This window comes from Branchiostoma belcheri, unplaced genomic scaffold (assembly GCF_001625305.1).
Source record: "Branchiostoma belcheri isolate BF01 breed outbred unplaced genomic scaffold, Haploidv18h27 scaffold15, whole genome shotgun sequence".
In the NCBI taxonomy this organism is placed as follows: Eukaryota; Metazoa; Chordata; class Leptocardii; order Amphioxiformes; family Branchiostomatidae; genus Branchiostoma; species Branchiostoma belcheri.
Genome location: NW_017802935.1, coordinates 3,328,766 through 3,350,250, shown reverse-complemented (window position 1 = coordinate 3,350,250; position 21,485 = coordinate 3,328,766). Strand labels below are relative to the sequence as shown.

At 40.8% G+C, this 21,485-nt stretch overlaps 1 protein-coding gene across 1 annotated transcript; it reads right to left on the bottom strand.

Annotated features, from left to right (window-relative positions):
• Window positions 1–37: 37 nt before the first annotated feature.
• Window positions 38–21,452, bottom strand: LOC109465219 (mucin-2-like). Its single transcript, XM_019762363.1, has 9 exons — window positions 21,202–21,452; window positions 14,977–15,109; window positions 14,336–14,424; window positions 13,985–14,137; window positions 9,989–12,712; window positions 6,526–6,774; window positions 2,491–2,658; window positions 582–771; window positions 38–87 (listed from the first exon to the last, which is right to left on the bottom strand). Exons 2-9 carry the CDS (start codon window positions 15,050–15,052, stop codon window positions 38–40), a joined length of 3,699 nt encoding a protein of 1,232 aa, XP_019617922.1. The 5' UTR covers window positions 15,053–15,109; window positions 21,202–21,452.
• Window positions 21,453–21,485: the final 33 nt, after the last annotated feature.

Below are 21,485 nucleotides of genomic sequence, written 5' to 3'. Positions count from 1 at the left end.
TTTTCGAGCTGCTGTTGAGGGAAATGTCTGAGTTGTATCAAACACAGTTGTAGGTGTAGATGGGATTTCTGATGCGGATGAAGATTTCTGGATGGGACCTGTCAGTAGGGTTGATTCTTCAATTTCTCTTACTTTGGTTGTCAACTGTGATGCATCAGTTGAGGAAGTTAGTGGAACTGTAGTCTCCATGGATGCCCTAGTTAGCTTTGTGGAATACACTGTGGTCAATGTAGCAGATTTTGCTGCAGATGAGGATGCAACTATCTGTGATGTACTTGAAGGCAAAGGCAATGTCGTTTGAGACAAAGTGGATACTAATTGTGATGTAGAAGACAGATGGGTGGTGGGACTTGGGGCAAGTGTAGATGGAGGTGTCTTAGACACTGAGGACATTGGCGTTGTTTTCACATTTGATATTGTTGACCCTGTGCTCTCTTGCTGTATTCTAGACCTTGTCCCGAGGGTTGATCTAGTTGTCATTGATACCCAATCTTGCTTTGTTCCTTTTGATAAATGTTCAGACACAGTCATTTTCCCTGCATCTGAAACTGTTGCTGTCACAGTTGTTGCAGTTGGTGTACCCTCTACAGATGTAACACTGGAAGCTTCTTCAGTCCCTGTCTGTGTTGTCTTCTGCTGTACACTAGATGAAGTTGAGACTTTCATTGTTGAAGTTGAAGCTGAAGTCATTTTGCCTAATGTTCCATCTGTTTTTGGGGTAGCTGTTTCCTCTGTCATTTCTTTTAGTGATGTTGCCTCTGCTGTAGGTCCCTACAGAGAAATAGATATCAAATTTGTTTCATACATCTTACGAATGTATGAAGTGCTCATTTTTTTAACATGGTGTTGTAGATAAGTTGTGGTTTGCTATAAGAAGTCAAACCCCACAAAGCTATATGTAATATGTATATCTTAGAAATATCATATTGCTATATAGTATACTGTAGGAACTACTTCATCATAATTGTATCTATGTTACATGTACTTGAAAGTTGCAATAAACTTACAACTGTTATTATCATAATTATATTGCCGATAATCTGTGCCTACCAGTTGTGTGCTGTGAGATGAGAGGTTTTCCGTAGTTTTGTCTGGAGTAGTGTAAGGCTCTGTCTGTTGCATAGTGTATTGAGATACAGTTGGGTCTGAAGCAGTGTCAAGGACATGTCGTTGCGTGCTACTTTCAAACGTCATTGTCTTTGCTGTACTGTCCACAACAGTTTCCTGTAAATCAGTTGAAGATACTGTTGGGGTTAGAGCAGTGTAAGTCATTGTTCTTTGCTCAGTCATTGTCTGCTGCTTAGTCATTGTTTGTTGCTCTGTCATTGACAGTTGCTTAGTCATTGTCTGTTGCTCAGTCATTGTCAGTTGCTCAGTCATTGTCTGTTGCTCAGTCATTGTCAGTTGCTCAGTCATTGTCTGTTGCTCAGTACTCTGAAATGCAGTTGCTGTTGCATGTGAAGAAGTGCTATGAGCTGCTACAGTTGTAAAAGTGGTCCCACCATCAAAATCGTTTGAGTCTGGTGTTGTGCTATGGTCTGTTTGTCTTGTTGGAGCTTTAGATACACTTGTCAAGAAGTCTTCAGTGGAGTCATAAATTGTGCGTTGCAGGCTACTTTGAGCTGTAGTCAAGTCAACAAGTGTTCGTAGAAAACTGCTTTGAGCTGTGCTAGTCTGTAGAGCAGTAGTCTTAGGAAAAGTGGTGTGTGTTGAAACACTAAAAACAGTATGTTCTGAGACGGTCTGGTGTCCCATAATGTCTGTTGTAAAGTCATCTGGTGCTGTCTGCTGCACGACTTTGCTTGTAGATATTTGTGGAGAATGATTAGCAACTGTTTGTTGCAAGCTGTTTTGAACTGAAGATGGACCTTCTATGGCAGCAAGAGTTGTTTGAAGAGTAGAAGGCTGTGTGACCATGTATGGAGAAGATTCATCTACCATCGTGACAGAAGTCAGAGGTGCAGTTGCATCTACTGAGCTGTAAGGAACTGTTTCTATCAAGGTGTTTGGAGAAAAAAGTTGGTAAGGAGTAGTGTCAAGAACTGTGGTGTTAGAAGCAGTGTACATGTATGAAGACGTGTTATAAAGAAGTTTTTCTTGCGTGGTTGGTCGAAACACAGTTGCATCTACGGTACTATTATGAGCTATTTCTTGTGAGTTGGTTTGGAATAGAGTCATTTTTTTAGTTGTTTCAAGAGTTGTATCTACTGTGGTGCCATGACCTTTTTGTTGAGCGTCACTTTTGTGAACTGTTGAATCTGACATTGCGCTGTCAAGCGTTGTATGCTGTATAGTAGATTGAGATGCAGATTTAAATTCTACAGTGGGCAAGTCATTTGTACTTCTGTTAAATCTTTCCTGGGATGTGGCAGCAATTGTGTCATATGGGTCTGTTGTCAGGTCAGTTGTATAGCCTACAGTAGGGTTTAAAGTAGCCAAGTTACCAGTTGTTTTCTTAGATGTAGACATTTCACTGAAACTGTGACTTACTGTAGTAGTGGTCTGGAGACCTGCCTCTTCTGTGGTGGGTTGTATGACAATCAGGTCAGTTGCAGCAGGGTCTACTTTGGGAAATTCACTGGTAATCTCTTTATAAGTAGTTCTTTCCTTGGAGGTTACTGCACTGGACGGGTGGGTATCTACCTCTCCTGTGGTAGACTGCACGGAAGATAGAACAGTAACTATTGTTGAGTCTACAGTTGAGGGTACTGTTGGTAAATCACTGGTAATTTGGTTTAAGGTCGATCTTTTACTGACAGAGTTGGTTATTGCATTGGTCAGGACATCTAAGTCTGATCTTGTAGGGTTTGCCATAGTCGGGTCAGTCGTAGTGTCAGTGTCCACAGTAGTTCTGTAATCAGTCAGTGTAGTCCTGTATGTTGCTGCGTTTGTGTGGCCACCTAACCCTTTTGTACTTTGTTGTGAGGGAGTCAGGTCATCAGTTGAATAGTCGGCAGTTAGTAGGTCTATAGTAGGCGAGTAGGTGCTTGTACTAGGGATTTCACTGGCAGTGTCAGTTACTGCATTGGTTTGGGTACCAGAGTCTTCAGTGGTTGGTAGTACAAAAGTCAAGTCAGTTGTTAAGTCTATGGCAGGGTCAACAGTAATGTCATGACTTGTCCCCCGTGCAACAGTTTTGTGCACTGTTGTATCTGAACTTCTGTCCACGGTCATTTGCTGTGTGGCGGTTTGAGATGTAGATGAAGCAGTTGTTTGTTGCAACATTATTTTAGATAAAGTCTTGTATGGAGTGCTGTCAGTATGTTGAGTCTTGTGAATGGTAGATGAATCTGTTCTGTCAAGAGTCGTTTGCTGTATAATGGTACTTTGAGATGTAGTTGGATCAGTAGTTGTTTGTTGCAAAGTTATTTGAGATGAAGTCAGGAATGGAGTACCGTCAGAATATGTTAGTGGTGTAGTTTGTTGTGTTTTGTGAACTGTAGATGAATCTGTAGTTCTGTCAAGAGTCGTTTGCTGTGTAATGGTACTTTGAGATGAAGTTGAATCAGTAGAAGTTTGTTGCAACGTCATTTGTGATGAAGTCAGGTATGGAGTACTGTCAGGATATGTTTGTTGAGTCTTATGAATGGTAGATGAAGCTGAATTTCTGTCAAGAGTTGTTTCTTGTATGGTACTTTGAGATGTAGTTGAATCAGTCATTTGTTGCAAAGTCGCTTGAGATACATGTAAATTAAGGTATGGAGTACTAGTACTGTCAGAAAATGTTTGCTGTGTAGTTCGTTCAGTTTTGTGAACTGTAGATGAATCTGAAGTTCTGTCAAGAGTGATTTGCTGTGTAATGGTACTTTGAGGTGTAGTTGAATCAGTAGTTGTTTGTTGCAAAGTTGCTTGAGATGAAGTCAGGTATGGAGTACCATCAGGATATGTTAATGGTGAAGTTTGTTGCATTTTATGAAGGGTAGATGAATCTGAAGTTCTGTCAAGAGTCATTTGCTGTGTAATGGTACTTTGAGATGTAGTTGAATCAGTAGTTGTCTGTTGCAAAGTTGCTTGAGAAAAACTAAGGTATGGAGTACTAGCACTATCAGAAAATGTTTGCGGAGTAGTTTGTTCAGTCTTGTGAACTGTAGATGAATCTGAAGTTCTGTCAACAGTCATTGTTGTGCTGAAACCTGTTTCTTGTTGTGTAGTTTGAGAAAATGTGTTGTCTGAAGTAAAGTCAGTTTGTACTGGATCCGTCATATCAAGAGACTCTGTCAGTGTTCTGTCTAATAAATTCTGTGAAGTCATTGATGTAAATGTAGTAGACATTGGTTGTTCAGCTGTGTGGATTGTGTCTGTATCTGTACTCATGCCGTTATATGTGGAGTGACTAAATGAAGCAGTACTTGCCTGTGATGAAGACGCTTCTGTGCTGAATTTTACAGTGGATGACGTTAAGTCTACGTTGCTACTTCTGTCACTGTAAGCTGTTGATGAGGTGGGAGTGGTAAAGGAAAATGCTGATTGTCGGTAAGCTTCAGTCATTGTTGGGGTGGTTCTAGTTGTTCGTTGTCTTGAGGTTAATGTTGGAAAATCAGATGATACAATTGTTGTATGTCTCAGTCTAGTGGTATCAGGTAAATCTGTGGTTTTCTGTCTTCTTGTAGATTCTATTTCAAAAGCTGATGATGTGGGATATGTGGACATTCTAGCTACTGTTGTCAGTAATGGTTGAGAAGTCATTGGCTCAGTTGCATCAGTGGGGGCAGTAGTTGACTCTACCAGGTTTTGAAAGTGGGAGCTTGCAAATTCGCTCTTTTGTTCATAGCTGTCAGTTGTAATGGTGTTTCCATGCATTGCTGTAGTCGCGTCTTCATACCCAAGAGTTGACAACACATTTGGAGAATTACTGTTGATACTAGCTGTAGTGTATTTGAAATTTTTATCTGTAGCTTTGCTCATTGTATTTGTATGGAATGTATCATATGTTGTATCTTCCGGTTGAAGCCTGGTTGTCATCCTTCCTTCATTGGTTGTCGGGAGGTTACTGGTTGAATGAGCTGAGCCTTCTTCAGTTGTATCCTCTCTAGTATGGCTGTTTAAATCTGTCATTGGTGAAGTTAGCGAAGGCTGTTTTGTGGTATCCGAGACTGTCAGGTTGTGCTTCTCAGAAGTGTAAATGACATCTGCTCTTCCATCAGTGGTTACTCCGATTACCACTTGTGAGCCTTCGGAAGATGTCTCCACGGCATAGTTTGTAGTCATCTGCTGAGTAGTTGCAGCATCTGAAAAGGTGTTTGTTGAAGCATCTGATCTGCTGGATGCTGTATAATCTGAGCTAGAGCTGGTTTCCTTCCTAGAATCAGTTACAGTGGTTGTCTTGTGGTGGTTAACTGTTTTCCGATTCTGAGTTGATGTTACTGGGCTTGCTTCTTTTGTGGCAGGCATCTTACTTGTTTTTAGTGGGAGTCTTTCACTGGAGTCAGCCGCTGTGATTGAGAAATCTGGCTCCTCAGTAGTAGGTTCAAAAATGATGAACATGTCAGTTGTAAGGTATACAAAATGGTTTGAAGTATCCAAGTTTCGAGTTGTTTCAAGTGTAGATCTTTCACTGGGGCTTACTGTCACTGTGGTAGTCTGGACATCTGAGTCTTCTGTGGTAGGTTCAATGACAAACAAATTGGTTGTAGACTCTACGGCAGGGTCCTCTTTGGGCAATTCACTGGTAATTTCTTTATGTGCAGTTCTTTCACTGGAAGTGTGACTTATTGCACTGGATGGCTGGGTATCTACTTCTGTGGTTGTCTGTATGGAAGAAATAACAGAAAGTGTAGCTGTTGTAGGTTCTACAGTTGGTAAGTCACTGGTAATTTTGTCCAACGTCAGTATTTCACTGGCAGTGTCAGTTATTGCATTGGTTTGTTGTTCTTCTGTAGTAGGGAGTATCATAAAAATGTCTGTTGTAGTGTCTCTAGCAGGGTCTACTCTAGAATCAGTAACTGTGTCAACTACAGTTTCTTCAGTGGTAGTGTATGTTATTGGACTAGTTTGGTCACCACTTTCCTCTGTCGTTGGCTCAAGTGTAACAGTCAGATCTGTTGGCCAGTCAACAGTTGGGTCTATGGTAGGCAAGTAGGTAAATGTCAATCCTTCACCGGAAGTATCAGCTAGAGTGTCTGTCGGGAGACCTGATTTTTCTGTACTCGAGAGTGTTATATGTATGTCTGTATGTTCTTTTGTCTGGTCTGTATACAAATCAGTAGTAGGGTCCACTGTAGGGTCCATAGTAGGCATGTAGTCAGTACTTTGACTGGTCTTGACATCTAGTTCTTCTGTCGTTGGTAGTACTAGAGTCAATTTGGTCACAGAATACAGAGTAGCTTCAGTTGCAGGGAGGTCACTGGTAACTGTTTTAGTTGTAGCTTTTTCACTGGATGTGTAAGCTGAAGTTATTGCACTTGTCTGGGCCTCTGGTCTCTCTGTAGTTGAAGTAATCAGGTCACTTGTGGTAGAGTCTGTGTTGACACCTGTCTTTGGCACGATTTCTGTGGTAACATAAGTTTTAGTCCTTTTGGCACTTACGGATAAAGATCCTTGTGAATGTTGAAGTGTAACTGTAGGAGACACAGTTCTTTCACTGCGGTCGGTTGCCTCTGGGCTCTCTGAATTCCTTTCTCCATCAGTAGTGGATTCTGTGACAGCAGGTTGGGTGGAGAGTAGAGGGAAGACAGGCGTATTTGCTGATGTAGTGGTTTCAGAGGTGCTCACTGGTGGTGTTTCACTGTTGATATCTGTCACTGGTAGAAATTGCTCGGGCTCGGTAGACAATGGCTGAACAAATGGATCAAAATATGTAGAGGATAAGTAAGGAGTTGTTGTGGAGGTAGAATAGTCTCTGTCTTCTGTTGCAGTAGTAGTAATTTGAGCAGGGCTAGTTGAAGATTGCTCAGTTGAAGATTGCTCAGAGGAAGTTAGTTGCAAACCCGTCACTGTCAAAAGATGATTGTGAGGCAAAGTACTCCCCAGTATAAGTTCAGATGTTAGTTCATTGTATGATGTTGTTTGTCTGTGGCTCATGTCAGTCGTTAAAGAATGAGTTGTGAGAACTGGTTGTGATGTACCTAAATGTAGAGTTGTACTTGGTAGTGTGACATCAACAGCACCAGTATCAGTATTTTTGTCAGTTTGTTCACTAGATGTCAGTTCATTGTATGATGTTGTCTGTTGGTTAATGTCAGTAGTTAAAGAATGAGTTGTGAGAACTGGTCGTGATGTACCTACATGTAGAGCTGTAATTGGTAGTGAAACATCAATAGTATTTTTGTCAGTTTGTTCAGTAGGCTGATCTGTGCTTATGGGTGTGGTGTCAAATGTGGAAGAGAGTTCGTCATGTGTCACTGTGATTGTGTGTCCAGTTGTGTCAGTCTGGTAGTCACTTGTAGATATTTCGTCTTTGTCAAAACTTGTTGATGTTTGTCTCAACATATTTTGCAAGCTGGTGGAAATTGTTGGCTCCTTGGTAGATAGAGAAGTAGACTGCAGGTAGCTTGTAGTTGTTGCCTCAGTTGTTGGAATTACAAAAGCACCAAAGGTCGTCAAAAGATTATCTGTTTTATCAGCGGTAGTGTCTTCTAGTCTAGGGACTATGGTTAAATGATCAGATGTTGTTTCTACTGGATGGTCAGTCGTTGTGTCAATTTGGGTGGAGAAGAGAGTATCAAAGTCATTTGTGGCTCCCTCAGTTGTGTCAGAAGTGGAAAATGTTGCAGAAGTGGATTCTTTCATTGCAGAGTAAGATGCTTCAATGGCTGAATTAGTGGTCGTGTCTTCTGGTGTAGGGACTAAGGTTATAACATTATGATCAGATGTTGTTTCTACAGGATGGTCAGTTGTTGTGTCCTCCTTGACAGAGGTGATGGTACTTAAGTCCTGTGTGGTTCCCTCAGTCATGTCAATGGTGCTATCAGTAGTGGAATCAGGAGTGGCAAGGCTGGAATATGTGGATTCTTTTGTCACAGTGTCGGATGTTGTAATTGGTGGATTGGTGGTAGAGTCTTCTAGTGTAGGGACTAAGGTTATATGATCAGATGTTGAGCCATCTAATACATCGTGTGTTGTTTTGAACAAAAGGTTAGTTGTGTCACCTTGGGTGGGGATGACAGTATCAAAGTCATGTGTTGTTCGCTCAGTTGTGTACATGGAGTGATCAGTAGTGGACTCATCAGGAGTGGCAAGGCTGGAAAGTGTGGAAAATGTGGAAAATGTGGATTCCTCTGCCACAGTGTTGGGTGTTCTAATAGGTGTATGTGTGGGAGTTTCTTCTAGTGTAGGGACTAAGGTGATATGATTAGATGTTGAGCCATCCAATAGACCAGATGTCATTTCTGCTGCATGGTCAGCTGTTGTGTCATCTTGGGTAGAGATGGTGGTAATAGAGGCAACTGTGGATTCCTCAAATGTGTCAGGAGTGGTAACTGCTGCGTAAGTGGATTCTTTTATGGTAGAGTAAAATGTTTCCATGGCTGGGTTAGTGGTTGTATCTTCTAGTGTAGGGACTAGAGTTACATGATCCAATGTTGAGTTATCTAATAGGCTGTATGTTGTTTCTTTGGATTGGACAGTTGTTGCGTCATCTTGGGTAGAGATGACGGTATCAAAGTCATTTGTTGTTCCCTGAGTTAATGTATCAAAAATGGCAGCAGTAGTAAATGTTGTAAGAAGTGGATTCTTTCATCGTAGAGTATGATGTTTCAATGGGTGAATTATTGGTCGTATCTTCTAGTGTTGGGACAAGAGTAATATGATCAAATGTTGAGCCATCCGACAGACCATGAGTTGTTTCTACCAATTGTTCAGTTGTTGTGTCGTCTTGGGTGGGGTTGATGGTATTCAAGTCTTGTGTAGTTTTCTCAATACTATTAGCAGCAGTATATTCTGTTGTTGGGAAGATGGCTGGATACGTGGTAGTGTCTTCTAGTGTTGGGACTAATTTTATACGTTCAGCAGATGTTGATCCATCAAATAGGCCATATGTTGTTTTTACTGCATGGTCTGTTGTTGTGTCGTCTTGGGTGGAGAAGAGAGTATCAAAGTCATTTGTGGTTTCCTCAGTTGTGTCAAAAGTGGAAAATGTTGCAGAAGTGGATTCTTTCATTGCAGAGTAAGATGTTTCAATGTCTGAATTAGTGGTCATGTCTTCTGGTGTAGGGACTAAGGTTACAACATCATGATCAGATGTTGTTTCTACAGGATGGCCAGTTGTGTCATCTTGGGTAGAGATGACAGTTTTAAAGTCATCAGTCGTGTCAGTGGTATGATTTGTAGTGGAGTCACCAGGAGTAAGAAGGCTGGAAAGTGTAGTGGTGACTTCTTTTGTCACAGAGGTGGATGTTTTAATGAGTGGACTAATGGTAGTGTCTTGAGTGGGGACCAAGGTTATTTGACCAGATGTTGAACTCATTTGTCCATCAGTTGCAGTAGTGGTCTGAGCAGTGTATGTTGCAGCTTGCTCAGCAGTTATTTGTGAACCTGTCACTGTCAAAAGAGGATTGTGATGCAAAGTTCTGTCCAGTGTTAGTTCAGATGTTAGTTCATTGTCTGATGTTGTCTGTTGGTAAATCATGTCAGTAGCTAAAGAATGAGTAGTGAGAACTGGTCGTGATGTACCTACATGTAGAGTTGTACTTGGTAGTGTGACATCAACAGTATTTTTGTCAGTTTGTTCAGTAGGCTGATCTGTGCTTTTAGGTGTGGTGTCAAATGTGGAAGAGAGTTCGTCATGTGTAAGTTTTGATTGTGTCACCATGGTTGCTTGTCCAGTTGTGTCAGTCTGGTAGTCACTTGTAGATCTTCTGTCTTTGTCAGAACTTGTTGATGTATGTCTTAATGTATTCTGTAAGCCTATGGAATCTGTTGGCTCCTTGGTAGATAGAGAAGTAGACTGTGGGTAGCTTGTAGCTGTTGCGTCAGATGTTGGAGTTATTATTATAGCACCAAAGGTTGTCAAAGTTTTCAGAATAGCTAAGCTTGCAGTTTGGAGACTCACGTCTGTTGGAGTGATGGTTGTTGGAGAAGTTGGGTCTGTTCTTGATATCTCACTCAAGGATATCGGAGATGTGAACGGTATGGTTGTAGCATCTGCTTTGGAGTGCCTTGGTGTGGTTAGTACATCAGTGCTGACTTCTGGAGCAAGTTTAGTTGCAGTTGGCTGAGTAGAGTGATGTCTACTACTAGGAAAAGTTGTGAAAGTCACTTGGCTGCTTTTCTCTTCTGCATCAGAGGTCTCTAAAATGGACGGAGTAGTACTAATTGCATTTTGAGAATCTGTCACTGATCGGGACGGAACAAATGTGTTATCAGTAAAGGGTGATACTGGGGTGATGTGAGAGGCACGGGAAGATGTTGTTTCTCCTTCTACAGTAGAACTACGTTGGTTAGTGCTGGTTCTTTCTGTCGTGAAGGGGTGAGAAGTTGTCGGCTCTTCTGTGGTTGGAATCACAATGTCAATTTGGCCATCGGTTCCAGTTGGGTAGAAATTTGGTTCAATGGTGGTGTCTTTTAGAATAGGAACAAGGGTAAATGGTTCAAATGTGGAGACTATGTTGCTTGAAATAGTCGTTTGATCAACAGTGGTGTCTTCTGGAGTTGAAATAGAAGAAATTGCTGCAGAGCTGGATTCTTTTATCGTAGAGTCAAACGCTTGAATGGCTGAATTAGTGGTCGTGTCTTCTAGTGTAGGGACTAAGGTTATGTGATCTGCTGTTGAGCCATCCAATAGACCATATGTTGTTTCTATGGACTGGTCAGTTGTTGTTTCATCTTGGGTGGGGATGATGATATTATAGTCATTTGTGGTTCCCCCAGTCGTGTCAACAGTTGAGTCGTAAGATGTGGGAAAACCGGAAAGTGTGGATTCTCTTGTCGTAATGCTGGGTGTTTTGATGGGTGGATCATTTGTAGTGTCTTCTAATGTGGGGACCAAGGTTACTTGATCAAATGTTGTAGATGCTGACATCATTTCTCCATCAGTTATAGTTTCGGTGATGAGAGGTTGGGTGGAGAGAAGAGGGAAGACATGTGTGTTTTCTGAAGTAGTGGTTACTGGAGTTAGGCTTGCAGTGCTCACTGTAGGTGTTTCACTGTTGATATCTGTCAATGGTAGAATCTGTTCAGTAGACAGTGGCTGTACAAATGGATCAAAATATGTGGATGATAAGTAAGGAGTTGTAGAGGTCAGATCGTTTCTATCTTTGGTTGAAGCAGGGTTAGCTGAAGATGTTTGCTCTAGATCTGTGTCATGCCTTTCAGTTGCAGCAAGCTGAGAAGTCATCTCTTCAGTGGTTGGAACCACACTGGTAATTTGGCCATCTATTGTTTTAGTTGGGTCTGTTTCACTGGTAGTATCTTCCAGTGTAGGCAGTAGGGTAAAAAGTGGCTTAAGTGTGGAACCTATGTCAGTTGTGTCAATGGCATGATCAACTGTTACAGCGGTGTCTACGGGAGTTGAGAGAATGGTAAATACTGCAGATGTGGATTCTTCTGTTGTAGAGTAAGATGTTTCAATGGCTAGATTAGGACTAGTGTCTTCTAGTGTAGGGACTAAGGTTATATGATCAGATGTAGAACCATCCAATAGACCAGTTGTCAATTCTACAGATTGGTTGGCTGTTGTGTCATCTTGAGTGGGGTTGACAGTATAAAAGCCTTGTGTAGTTCTTTCAACTGCACCGGTATATTCTGTTGTTGGAAAGATGGCTGGATAAGTGGTAGAGTCTTCCAAAGTGGGGATCACAGTTATTTGATCCGGTGTTGACATCATTTCTCCATTAGTTGTGGATTCTGTGATTGCAGGTTGTATGGAATGCAGTGGTGTGTTTGTTGAAGTAGTAGTTTCAAGAGTTATGCCTATGGTGCTCACCAACGTCGTTTCACTGTTGATGTCTGTTTCCGGTAGAAACTGCTCGGGTTCAGTAGACAGTGGCTGAATGAAAGGATCAAAATAAGTGGAGGTCAAATATTCTCTGTCTTCTGTGGCAGTGCTGAGCTGAGCAGGGCCAGTTGAAGCAAACTGAGAAGTTATCACTTCTGTAGTTGGAACCACACTGTTGATTTGGCCATCTGTGGTTTCGGTTGGGGAGCGACTTGCTTCAATGGTAGTATCTTCTTGTGTAGGAAGTAGGGTAGGAACTGGTTTAAAAGTGGATCCTAGTGTAGGGACCAAGCTTGTATCTTCTGTTGTGGGGGATACTGTAGATAATTTCACTGTGGTGTCAATTTCACCAGGTTTGTATGAAAGTGGCACAGTTGGCTCAGAGGAGAAGGGGTATTCAGCATCCTCAGATTGACCAGTGGAAGTGCTCTGAACATGGGAACGTGCAGATGCCATGTTAGTTCTTGTGTTTGCAGTCTTGTCAGAGATTGCAACAGTGGTTGAAGACTGAGAAGTAACAACCATTGATGAGGACAAGGACAAAGAATCATCCAAGTCCTCCTGTGTTTTTGGCACCTTCACGTTCACCGCGGTGAACTCTGCTTTTGGCACTTCACTCGTTGTTTCCAAACCGCTGCTCTTTTCAAAAACTTGTGCAGATTCCTTCCACTCCTGAGTTGTGAAATCAGCACCCTTTCTCGACACTATAGCACCAAGGCCGGAGTCAATTTTGTTGGGCGGGTTAGTTGGACGGATTGATACATGCGGTAATGTTCTGTCAGTTGTGTTCGTCAAGATCAGCCCCGTTGCTGTAGTAGTGGGGATGTCTGTGGGCAGTCGCTGTAGGTCAAAACACACAGAGGAGAAGAATTGAACATCACTGGTGGGAGTGAGAACGCCTGTTCTGAGGAAGGATTCAAGAGCACCCGCCTTATTCCCTGAGGTTGATAACAGTAAAATTCCCGGATGAGAAAGTGTAGTAAGTTTTTTTTTTGCCCGAAACAGTGTTCCACACCACCAGGGGATTCCTTGATTAGATTGCAGGGGCACCAAGATCGACGAAGTCTTTTGAATAGTCTTGCACCAAGTTCCATTGACAGAGGGTACGGGTCTGGGTTGACAGGTTTGGTATAACCAGTAGCAACCGTGTGGTGTGAGTTTTGAAAGACTAGTGAATATCTGGTTTGTGTGATAGATTCTGTCAATATCAAAAGGTTATCATCTAAACAAGGACAGTTCACCGGTGTACTTCTTTACTATTGAACAGTGTTGTTGTGTTTGTTTATGTCTTGTTTTGTGAAGGAGAATATGTGGATACAGATGCAATATGTTGAAATACAATGTATGTAGAGATGTGTGTCTTTGTGTTTGTTAGTCATAACAAAATCAAAAACAACAAAATCGAGAGTTAGAACTAGAGAGAGTTAGTAATATGGACATACATGTAGCTGTATATATGTGATGTGTGAATAAAGTTGTTTTGAGGTCTTGTTGGAGTGTGAAGACGGCACCAAATCCACCAAAAGCAAATGCTTGACTGTTGAGATGAAATGCATGAAGGCACCGGGGTTATCATATTGACATTGTTACCCATGCAGAAAAGTGGTAAAGAGTGGTAAAAGGGTTCCCTGCATTTAGCTTTTGATATGTCATACCTTTAAGCCAAATGTTCTTGGCAAAGATAAAGAATGGAGACAATGAAAAGCAACAATGCTTCTAGCAATGTCATACTGTAGTCAAAGTACACTATACTGAGTTACAAGGGGATCAGTGTCCTGAGCAAAGTACAATTTTATACATGTTGTTTGCTGTATCATTTATAAGCTTTTATGATAAGACAATGTTTGTGATCTACAAAAGGCTGTATTCATTATTGTTTAATTTGTTCACTGAAAATTCCTGAAAGTAAACAGATAATTTGAAGCATTTACCAGGCTTCAGAGGAAGCTGGAAAGAGTAGAAATTGGCCAAATAGATAACATGCCAGGATAGTTAGTCTGCTAATGGAGTAGCATTTGTTAATTTGAAGCCTGGTAGAGAATGGTTAATTTGGCTTGTTTGGCTTTCATAATTTATGTGCAAACTCAGCTTACACTTGAAGTTTCTCATTACCTTTGTTGATTTGGATCTTGTACTTGACACAATCTTCCTAACAGTTCTCTCAGTTGATGGTGCATATGACAATAACAGCTCATTCTGTCCTTTTGTCCTTCCTCTGCCCCGGTGTCTGTCCGTGGTGCTGATTTGGCTATACAGTCCCCCCTGCTAAAATAAAGGACAGTGTACATGTATGTTGTCTGTGTAACGCAAACTCTGCCGTCCACAGCTTTAGTGGCCCCTCTGGATGCAACCGTAAAGCGATCAGGCTAACATGTATGTACCTGTATTAAAATCAAAGCCTTAGAAGATAAGGCTAGGGAGTAATAAGAACCAGAAAAGCTGGAACAACAGACAAAGGCATACCGAATACGGTGTCCATAATTCAGATGACGTGGTCGTACTTCTGCCTGTATTAGTTGGTTTCTCTTCCTTAGATCCTTTGGAGCCATTACCTGGGGAATATTTGAATAAACATAAAAATATACGAGGTACGAAAAGTCATCAAATCATAATCTTTGCAGAATTGAAATTGCTTAAATGAAGTGTCAGAAGCATTCATGGAAAAGGGCACAATCTTAAATTGCCATATCTAAGGTCAAATTTGACATTTCAACATGTATATTTACCTTCCCTAGAAGCCAGATTGCTGTTACAGTATTGCATGCACTCATGCTTGCTGAAACCTCATAAGTAATACTGTATGCCACTAAAGTAAAAGGTCAACAAACGAGCAAAGAGATTCAGTATACTGTGTATTAGCTGTAGGTTTACTGACTTCGATGAAACAACTTTGACTTGTCTGTCTTCAATAAGTATTGGAATGTAAGTGTAAAAGTACAAACTTTGTATTGACCAACAAAGTACCAGTCTAAGATGACTGTGAATTGCTTGTACTTGAAAATCTGCTTTGTCTTTGAAACACATGTATTATACAGTACTGGTGGAAACAGCACTGGTTCTCAGGCCCTGGGACATTGTCAAACGCCTCCTCGTTCTGTACTCACCATCAGCCCTGCTGCTCACGTCCCGGAAGCAAATTGCCACCAGAATCGTCATCCACAATACACCTGGCTTCACCATACGGCCGGATGTTCTATGGCCTTCTGTCGTACTTGTTACCTTCCTACATGAACAATTCTAAAAGACAACACAACATTTCATGAGAAACACACCATGGCCTTTCTTTCTGTATCTGTATCTGTATAGCCAGCATAACCGCCCTTCGGCGTAACACACCAGCTTCGCAGGCATGCGGGGCAGCAGCAGCTAGCTATATCACACCGAACGACTAAATGTTACACACATATCTTTGTACATTTAATTGCAAGAGTTGCCCAACTGTACTTGGTGGCAACAAGTTCCACAAGTGCGCACCTCTCAAATGCCAAGAAAGCTGGATAGAAACCACTTGTTTGCAACAACTCGCTGAAATAATTATGTATAGATATAGATCTACTGATGATGATTCAATTACATAACCAATGAACAGTAGTAGACTAGAATATAGGGAGACAACGGATGGCACTGTAAATTGCAAGAATAACTCTTAGAAGTACTTAATTGTATTTTGCTCTTAGGGACACAAGACTTTAATATTCATTGTTACTAGTAATGAGTAGTATTCTATCAATACACAATGAGTCCCATGTATAGAATAAAACAGACAATGCTGAATACACAATGGAGACAACTGTTTCATGTTGGCAGTTATGAAAAAGGCCTTTGATTCTTTTGACAGAATCACTTAGCACTTGGGGTCAGTGGCCAGTGACCTCAGGAGGGCAAGACCTACATTGAGGGACACAGCCGACAAAAGAAAACCTTGACTGGGCAAATTAATACAGTAACAAGTTCTTTCATGTAATATCACCTGCAATGTAATAGCAGTATAGACTTTCATTTTTGTAGCTTTCTGCCGTATATTTTAAGGATGATTGTATTTAGTGAAAAGTACAGTTGTAACACCTACATGACATTGTACGGAAGCAAACTGATTTGACTTGAATGAGTAACTATAATAAGATGTAATTTAAAAGATATTCTGACAAGTTTTGAGGGTAAACTATAAATTATGAAACACAATCCAAAATACTTAGTGGTCAAGACATAGATAATAGTATTCTGTTTTTTCATGACGTTTTCCTGTCAAAGCAAGTAGATTCCAGCCTTTGAAATGTTACAAAATTTATGATCTTGAAAGGTAAATGTTGCCTTGAGAGAGATAAGTGCCTGGAGCCGTTGTCACTCTTGTTATGGCTGAACAAAGGAAACCTCAGACATGTGCAAGTAGTGGAAAACCTAGACTTAATCACTGCAATTATGTCAGGCCTACACTCAAAACTAATGCTTCAAAAGCTGTTGAAAAGTTCTCAAGTTAGTGGTGAAATTCTATTACAGTGCACATATACAAACTGTACATTGTTTGCCATGGCAAGAGTCATATAGCATTATCTGAGAAAAATGTATATTAGTCTGAAAATTTTGAGTGGAGATCAATGTTGACATTTCCGAAAAGTCATTTACCACACGGGTCAGGTGGTTTAATAGAAGACATTGTTGTACCTTAACTCAACTCTCATCAAATGTGCATGCGAAAAAGACTAAACAGTTGTCACTTAGTTGCCAATTCATTATCACTGGTAGTGTAGAGGAGATCATTTTCTTGAAATGGTTGCTGAATATGGCACTTGTATGTTAACCTTCGATTAGAGTATTAAGGGTGCAATGCTGCAAATAATGAAAAATAGAGAAGCAAACCACTGAAGTAGAAAATAGGCCATATTTCACCGTAATTGTCTGGAATTCTAGGTGCTATTTATCTAGACTATCTAGTACATATCTGACAAATTGATGGTTCAGGATTCTTACAACTATAATTGCACATTGTGTTCATGTATTGCAGATTTAACATTGAAAGATTCCAAACATTGGCAAAGGGCATTAGCAATGGGGAATACTGTTAAACAAAAAAGAGAACGATTTGCCCAATTTGCCCGAAATTGTTTAATCGATTTAATTACTCATGAAAAGTACTGCGTCAGTTGTCACGCAAGCAATCATGGACTGCCCTCTTTAACCAGTAGTGTTTTTCGTATCTTTTTTTAGATGGCTGAACTGTAAAATGGTTCTTTATTTTTCATTCATACTCATATAGGAATAGAAAAATGAGATAAACATAATGCGAGATTTGAGAGTGGTCTGTAAGCGACGGCGAGTGTTTGATCTCTTGACCTTTGTCTCCATGTTGCAATGCCCCCCAGTGTGAAACGTCCTTCAAATACATGTACAACACCCTTTTGACGTACTGCCCATTTTCTCCAGGCACGTGCTTAGAAGACAGCTCTCTTTACACTACTAAAGCTTCAAAGTGTGACAAAAAACTAGATTGGGACAGAGCCAGATCCTATATCTACTTGTAGATTTGAGCCATGATTCTTTACCTTGTTAAATTGACTGTTAATAAAACCTGTATCAACTTTAAAGTTCAGTTGTCACACCAGAAGTGTGAGGAAGAATCTCGTGTCTTCTGATGGGTGGGACGCCGCGTGAACGAGAATAAACTCTGACCCTTTTGGCCTGTTTCCGCACCGCCTTGGGGCTGAGAATGGCTCTGTCGACTTTTTTGTCTCTGGAAAGTTCACATTGATTGATTTGTGGTTGCATCTTGACCCTTCTATTTTAACGTGGTCGTTCCTCACATAGTATTTCGGAAATATTAAGGAGTACTTGCTGTGTGATTGGACACAGATCAGGAAAAATAAAAAAGATCAGGCCGAATGCTGGAAATGCAAAAATTTGGCAAAGCTTGACACAAGATTTACTTTTTGTGCAATCATGCAGTTTACTGAGAACATTCAAGCAAGGAACAACAATGTGCCTCTGGAACCAACACAGCATTTTACTTCAGTTATAAAATTCTGACAACAATTATATAATTATATTATCTTCCCCACTTACAAATGCAGGACAATTTGCAGTAAATAAAACTGCACCTTGACCCAAAGGTTTTATTAACTTTAGAGTTGAGTGAAACATTGACAGGAACAAAAGTGTTACAACAACATAAAACCAAGCACTTAATAACACAACAGAGTAATGGGGGCAATTATAGACAAATTTGTGCACCATGAGTAGGGGTCGGCATTACTTTAGTTGTGTAACAGTGGGGGGTTTATAGGTGCTACCAACTGACCCGGCTGAGGAATTAGGATTTGGCGCTCTCACCGCCAAGGCCCGGGTTCGATTCCCGGCGTGGGAAGCACTGTAAGAAACAGAGGCGAGCAGTAGAAACAGAAAGAAACCCCTGGTCCCAGGCCTGGTATTAAAAACGAACCCACGACCAAACCCGGGCACCAGTCCACATGCCGACGCTCTAAGCCTAACGATTCGGCTAATATATAAGGTCTCGACCCCTTGGCCGGGTCACTTGGTAGCACCTATAAACCCCCCAATGTTACACTTGTTGTGCCTTAGGTTTACGACGGGAGACATTCGTGTATGAATAGTACAAAATTCTACTGTACAACTCGGGATCGAACCTGGGTCAAATGCTCTACCACTACGCCACCCAACGCCACGGGACACCTCAACTTTGACTGTTGCCTCAGCTCAGGATCAAGCAGGTGTTCTCTTGGTCACCTTAACCTTCAGCCTGCTACTGTCTTTGTCACCAAATTTGTATTGGTTATGGGGCAAGGCAGCAGGGGAGAAGGTTAAAAGCACACACTCACATGCCAACTCTCGTGTGACATCTAACAAAGAACAATGTGTCTGATCATTTCGGCTTCTCAAAGCGGGGATGAGACAATTTTTTACATGGTTGCACAGAGAAAATGCACCTTTCTCCTAAACATATGACCTATAAGTCCAAACTATGCTAAGAGGATTTTGTATAGTACCACCTGCTGCTAGCTCTGACAAAAAATTACTGTTTCAGGCGGAAGTAAGGATTGATGGAGAGGATTAAAATTAAAGGATCGCAGGGATTGAATCTGAATGGTATTTCCTTTTGTAGTTACTGGCTTGAATATCAGCATTGTTCGCATAGTTCAAAGCCCAACTACATGAGGTATGTAGGTGCTACTCTCCAAGCAGAGGTTGTGGGGGAATGATCGTTAGCTTTTTATATATGGCCGTTTTTTTTTTTCGCTAATCCCACCAATCGGTGGCCAGCGACCTTCTCTGGCTAATGGATACTGCCTGGCCAATTTGATACTGTCTTTTTCCACCGAAAGGGATCTGCTTGGAGATCATGTGGGTGCAGGCCGTAGTAATAATGGGTGATTCACAGAAAGAAAAACTCTCTCCTTACAACCCGGATTAAGATTTTATCTCATGAGTCTCTTAGTTGTAGGTCACATCAAAAGATGACACATATTACCTGTACTTATAATTCCAAAGTGGCTGTTATAACTTGGAGTTGTTAAATTTTTAGTTTATATCACATTATTTGATACAATGCCTTTTGTCAAACGACTTTCAGTGAGGCCATGAAAGAAATGACCGTCGATGTGAATCTACGATGATTCTTTTTCCCCACAAGAGAGCTGAAATTTGTACAACCATGGAACTTGGTACTTAGTCTACAATGTACTTCATGTACAAAACAGTTACAGTCCCAACAATGCTCTGACTTAATTTTTATCCTTCTAATTTGACCTTACTTACATCAAAACAATTTTTTAGGGTTTAAGCCAATACAGCTTCTTATGTTTTACCTTAATTTTTTTTACAAATTGAGCGAGTCTTAATATCGATAAAATGAATGTCATACAAGTTCCACATGAATGGCTATACATCTAAGCATGAATAACTTCCCGTGGCCCTGCCTCACTGGGTTAAGTTAAAGACGCTATCATTGATGAAAGCAGTGCATTCAAATCATTTGGTTCATTTGGCTGTAAGAAACATGACCTTTTGTCAAGGATTTTATGAGTTCAGAGAACTTCAGATCTTGCTTATTCTGGTGGCCATGTACTTGCCACACAACTGGTTGCGGGGATGATGCAACATCTTGACTTGTGTGTAACTTTTTCAAGTTTTTGAGAAAACCTTAAATTAGTTAAAAGCAGTTGTTTCATTCAGCAAGTGCCTTATTTGGTTGACCTACAGTGAATATATGGCCTTTTGATCATAATGTGACCTTTGAGTCCAGCTTTTTCTAAGATTTAAAAGCAATTAGTGCTAATTATCGTCTCTTGCCCCCATTCTAGATTTTTTCTGAATCATTTTAGTAGTAGATAAAATAGGAGCAATGTAATGTAAAAGGTATTTCCTATATTCCTTATTAGGAAAGTTAACACCCAAATTTATCCAGTACTGGTGGTTTAAAGGTCAATGTTGATACATTATATATCAACACCTGAAGGTAACATACATGGAAAATGTACTTCTACAAAATATAAAAAAAGTACAATAACTATAAAATGTGATAGAAAATAAATCAGGGCAGCATGCAACTGGATAAATTCTCTGAAGAGTTGGCCGTTTCAGATCTGCTATCTTTCATCGGTGACTAAGCATCCGCTATGTTACTTTATGGAAGTCAGTGATAGAAGATAGTGGATGCTATTGTTTGAAATGTCTGCATCCTCAGAGCATTCATCAACTTGTAATGTCCTACCTGGGTGTCTAACCTACATGTACACCAGAGTACTAAAAGCAGGAAAACCGCATGAATGAAATGACTTCCTTAAACTACTGCACAAGTAGAAGGAAAGGCTGTGTAACTTAATCAATGTAGTCTAGTCTAACTCAACTAAAACTGAGACAAACAGGAAATTCAAGGTAAATACTTCACAATATTCATACTTCATGTACGTACCAACTAATAAGTTTTTCCAATCTTGTAATCTATAGTCCAACTTGGTCAATGCGAGTCAAACATTTAAGTTGTCAGATTATAAACAAACTCTTCCATGTGACAACAAACTTAAGCAAAGAATTATCTGCCCTTGCCCTTAAAGTAATGGGGCAAACAAAAACATGGTAGAAAACTAGAGCAAGAGGCAAGGTCAGTATATGTTAAATATAAAGGAAAAAACTGTCACACAGTTAACAGCAAATATGTTTTCCCCCCATGTTTTTTTCCCCACAGTATTACGACCTATCGTGCAACAGACCCACCCATAATTATCTTTCCTGTGATGTTCATTCATTCAGTAATTTCTGTGTCTTGTAAAAGTTTTCGTACTTGAATATTTCTCAGAATACTCCAGAGAAGTTCTTACCTGGTCTCAGTCGTGTGTCTAGGGTGGCTTCTCCGACATTTCTGGTCGATCTCCGGGAAAATGTGAGAAAAACGGTGGACAGCGCCCCAAAATGTCGCCGGGCGATTCTTGACTTTTCAAGATCTGGGCTCACTGGACAGAACCGGTTCTTCAACTGGATTGCCTCCAGGCGACTCAGTCCATGAACTTTGACTCCTCCCCATCATGCCCTCTTGGCCAATCCTTTGTTCTGCCTCGCTGAATGACGTAAAAGAGGCGGAGCCTTGGACTGAACACCTGCTGGA

What these genes read in the sequence shown, in the direction of transcription:
- LOC109465219 (XM_019762363.1), bottom strand. Translation starts at nt 15,052, where the DNA reads ATGGTGAAGCCAGGTGTATTGTGGATGACGATTCTGGTGGCAATTTGC. An exon ending in CGTGAGCAGCAGGGCTGATG is followed by an intron (nt 14,425 to 14,976) that starts GTGAGTACAGAA and finishes AATATTCCCCAG; the next exon opens with GTAATGGCTCCAAAGGATCT. An exon ending in CAACCATCACTCCAACAGAC is followed by an intron (nt 6,775 to 9,988) that starts GTGAGTCTCCAA and finishes CCATTTGTTCAG; the next exon opens with CCATTGTCTACCGAGCCCGA.